Raw genomic sequence first — 4,284 nt, forward strand, 5'->3', positions numbered from 1 at the left:
CACTGGTTTACAGTTTATTTCCTTGACTGAAAGTCATGGTCTTACGGAAACACTGCTAAACCTCGTCTAAGGAGATCCCTGTTCAATTAGCTGTGACTTTGGGGAGGTCGACATTTTATTAGATGCGCGAGAAAACGCACCTTCTGATGATTTTCCATACATTCTCCACATCATCATGGCGACGAGAATCATCACAGGGAGTGAATTTTTGTATGAAATCCGCCATTTTATCGTCAACTGTGGTGACCACCCCAAAGTTGCCTTGTATGTAATCGCATCACTGTGGCTTGTGTAAGTTTGTGTTTCAATTTTTTGTTTTTAACAATAATCACGTGGAAAAGCTCAATTTGTTTTCCCATCTTCACTTCCCGATATTTATAGACCCAACCGCTTCATGTCTCTTTTCGTCCATCAACAATCATTTCGCTGAAATTAATCTCTTTCTCGCAATGCTCACAAGTTCATCGCCCTTTACGAAATTGAATAGAGATGTCCGAAAAACAAACAGCCGGTTCTACTTGAAGTAATTCAATTATTAATTTGCTTTTTTTTTGGGAAGATGCTTCACTGTCATGTCAATTAATTATGATGGAGAAGGCCTTTCTGTTTGCACAGACTTATTCAAATTTTCTGGCATCTTCTGCTGAATGACATGAATTAATTATTTATTCGCTACCTAAATGGGTTCATTTAAATTTTCTTTTGTATACACACGGCCATCGTGTCTTCGTTTTCGTCTTGTCATGGAAGAAAAACGCTGTGTTGGGATTCCGGTGTGTATCCGTAAATTTTTGGTGGAAGTGAGGAATGATTTTATGAATGAAGTTGACATGTCCGTTCCATGCAACCAACGCACTCCAATAGCAGGAGGCACAAGAACAGATTTTTTTAACGGTCATTTAGCCTCTTATTTTGTATGGAACGTCCGTAACGCAGTGGCCTATACCAACATACAAAAACTGAATTTATATGCGAATTTTAGACTACTCGTGGAGTCCTCATATTTATTTCTGTTCTCGTGCCTGTTCTGGAATGCGTTGATGCAACCGTATAACGTCTTCCCGTACAATCATTTTCCTAATGCATTCACCACTAACCAACGGTGTCGAATTCGAATAACCTTTATATGATTAAATGAAAGCAGTCTAGTAAACACACACAAATAGCGCACTAATTTGACCAATTGAGAGAATTTCTTTGCTTTCAGACAATTGTCAATTGGATAATCTGCATTGCCACTCGGCATCATAACATGCAAAATTTGCAAACTTTAGATGCCTCTGTGGCATAAAACGTTTTTATGCAACTCGATGCAATAGTGCTTTATTAGGCTCACGATGTGTATTATGACACACGGCCTGCGGCCTCGTGTCATAATTACTCATCTAGAGACTAACTGCTGAGATAGAGAGCAACGTAAATGTAACAGATGCACAATTACAACTCCGAATTTCATTCACAAATTGCAAATTATGAATGAAAATGTGAGTTGTAATAGATCAGTGTCAAATAGCGGTTTCTTCTCTCGAAAAGTCTCAAATGAGTTGTCAATTTCACAAAGCTAACCTCAAAAGAGGTTTCGTTCACAGAGCCGCCCCTTGAAATGTATGAAAATTTGTGCGGCGTCTCACCATCCAATACTTTTTTTGTTCGATTTGAGGTTAGTTTTGTGAAAATGACAACTTATTTGACAGCTCAAACGACATTGACAATGATCTATTACGCATCTGTCACATTTACGTTGCTCTCTAAATGGCCAGTAATGAAGTACTTTGCACCTCGGTTGTATAAATGACTATTATAAGTAACGGCAATCACAGTACATTACCATCAAGTTTCAGTTTGAAAGACGCTCTTGGAGCGACAAGATCGTCTAAAAATGAGAATCTACGATTTACCAATTCTCAAATATACATTTTGTGTGTCATGTTTAGTTTTATTGAGCGAGACGAACGCTCAAAACTCGTTTGGAATCAAAAGTTGTACATTCAAAAATGGACAAGAATCGGTTGAAGTGAATTGCGGAGATACTTTACAACATGACGACTGTTTCACATCGCTTTTTGTTGGTAATTGTTCCGAAAACAACCGATCGAAAGTGAAAACGCTCAGAACTGTTAAGTGCGGTGAAAATCTGCAAAATTTGACAAAAATATTCCAAAATGTGCGCGAACTAGACATTTCATTCGATCGAAATGGCCATTTATCTTCAGATAAATTGAACTATCCATTTCTGGAAAAACTAAATGCTTCAAACAGTTACATGGGCCTTGACAGCAGTGATTTCGCGAACATACCGAATGTCATGGAAATCGACTTATCGAACAATCAAATTTCTCATGTCGGGGATCATTTTTCGAATTTGAGACAGTTGAAACTGTTAGATCTTAGTGGCAACTCGATTGAGGACGTTCCGCCAGTGGAAAATCTGATATTAAATGTTGAAAATAACGCAATTGAATTGAATGGAAGACTTTTCTCACTGATCAAAAATAATGTGACATTGCGTCTGTCTTGGGATAAAATAAATCATTTAGACAATGATCTCTATGCCATGAGCGATCCTCCGAGCTTATATCGGATTGATGTGGACGAAGAAAATGTAATATTTCGTGTGACTGAGAGCAATAATACATTACGTTGCAGCAGGTACCACTTCCAGCATATTGAATTCTTTTCGTTTCGAAGAGATCATTTCGACAATATTCTGGAATTATTGGCTGCAATGGGACCATCAGTGCGGTATCTAGGTCTGTCATCGAATTATATTGGAAAAATTACCAGCACCACATTCGAAAGGTTCACAAAGCTACGATCTCTTTATATAGCCGACACGGACTTAACAGTCATTGAACCGAACGCATTCGAACATCAAAAGGAACTTTGTATTGTCGATCTTTCAAATAATAATTTGAAACATGTTGATCTGTCTCTTTTGAGTGGCATCAACAATTTGAAGAGTATCAGCATTAGTAATATTCATGTAGAGAATATTCAAGAAAAAATCAAGTTGTTACCATCATCTGTTGCAATTTTGGATGCATCGTCTAATTTTATAGGGAAATTGAATGTTGACACCTTTGACAATTTAACGAAATTGTTCGATCTTAATTTACGAAACACGAGTCTGTTTGAAATCGAACCGAACGCATTTCAACATACCCAAGGATTGACAGATCTTGTTCTTTCCTATAATCATTTGAAACACGTGAATTTCAATGCTCGTCGAATGGAGAAGCTTTCGTTGCAGGGAAATGAATTGGATCTTAATCTTGATTTGATTACATCTGCCGCATTTCCAGATCTTAAAGAATTGGTGTTATCCAAAGATAGGTTTTCTTGCGAATATTTGGAATCGTTTTCGAAGCGAATGAAGTGGCTACGAATCCTTCGAGGTAATCGCAACGATTGTTACAATGAGATCGATAACATTATGTAGGCTTGTCAGCCGTGAAGCCTCATCTCACGCGCAAATATTCGGTCGATTTTATTAGTCATCAGTGGAAAAAATCAACAATAATAAGAAACAATTAGAATTAAAACGATTATAACTGATATTTTAGTTTTTAAAATGTTTTTATTTTAATAAACGATCAGATCATGCCGTAAGTGCGCTTCAGAATTCAAGTTTTGCTGGAATCCAGTCGAATCAACGCATTTCTAGCATGAGTGATCATAGTGGTCAGCTGCAGAAAGTATTCTCTGTTTTACGTAAAAATGTTTTTAGCCCCGTACGAAGTACTGGGGGCTTATAAGATTAATATGCCGTTTGTAACACGTTGGAAGCAGACAGTAAGGGCAAAGCTTTTGGTTATGTTCATAGATGACGAATCCGCAATAAAAAAAATGTCCGTCCGTCCGTCCGTCCGTCCGTCCGTGACCCCTCTAGCTTGAGCAAATCACAACCTTTTTTCAAAATTCTTTTTTTCCCCGATTGGTATCGACAAAAGTAAGGTCAAGTTCGAAAATGGGCATGGTAGGGTCGGCCCTTCCAGAGCTAGGGCCCTATAGGTGTTTTTCAGTCTTTCGACGATATCTACCGAAATACGCACGTAATAGCTGCTTGTGATATATCAAATGAAAGGTATTGACGAGTAGAACAAAGTTGCTGAACATTGTTTTTGGGTAAGAACCAACGTGGGCTTGTTGGGATGGCTCAAAGGTCGTTACTCGGCCCTAAGTGTTTTTTGCACATAAATCGAGTAAATCTCATCCGATTTTGCTAGTTTTAGTTTTTTATGGAAGGTAACTGAATACCGAAAAGAACGTGTCGAAAAAAGTTTC

At 37.9% G+C, this 4,284-nt stretch overlaps 1 protein-coding gene across 1 annotated transcript; it reads left to right on the forward strand.

Annotated features, from left to right (window-relative positions):
• The first annotated feature begins 1,879 nt into the window (after window positions 1-1,879).
• Window positions 1,880-3,439, forward strand: LOC119082531 (leucine-rich repeat-containing protein 15-like). The gene has a single exon (XM_037192043.1). It carries the CDS (start codon window positions 1,880-1,882, stop codon window positions 3,437-3,439), a length of 1,560 nt encoding a protein of 519 aa, XP_037047938.1.
• The last annotated feature ends 845 nt before the right edge of the window (window positions 3,440-4,284 follow it).

This window comes from Bradysia coprophila, unplaced genomic scaffold, assembly GCF_014529535.1.
Source record: "Bradysia coprophila strain Holo2 unplaced genomic scaffold, BU_Bcop_v1 contig_476, whole genome shotgun sequence".
NCBI classification, from domain to species: domain Eukaryota; kingdom Metazoa; phylum Arthropoda; class Insecta; order Diptera; family Sciaridae; genus Bradysia; species Bradysia coprophila.

Coding starts and splice junctions, on each gene's coding strand:
- LOC119082531 (XM_037192043.1), top strand. CDS start 1,880: ATGAGAATCTACGATTTACCAATTCTCAAATATACATTTTGTGTGTCA.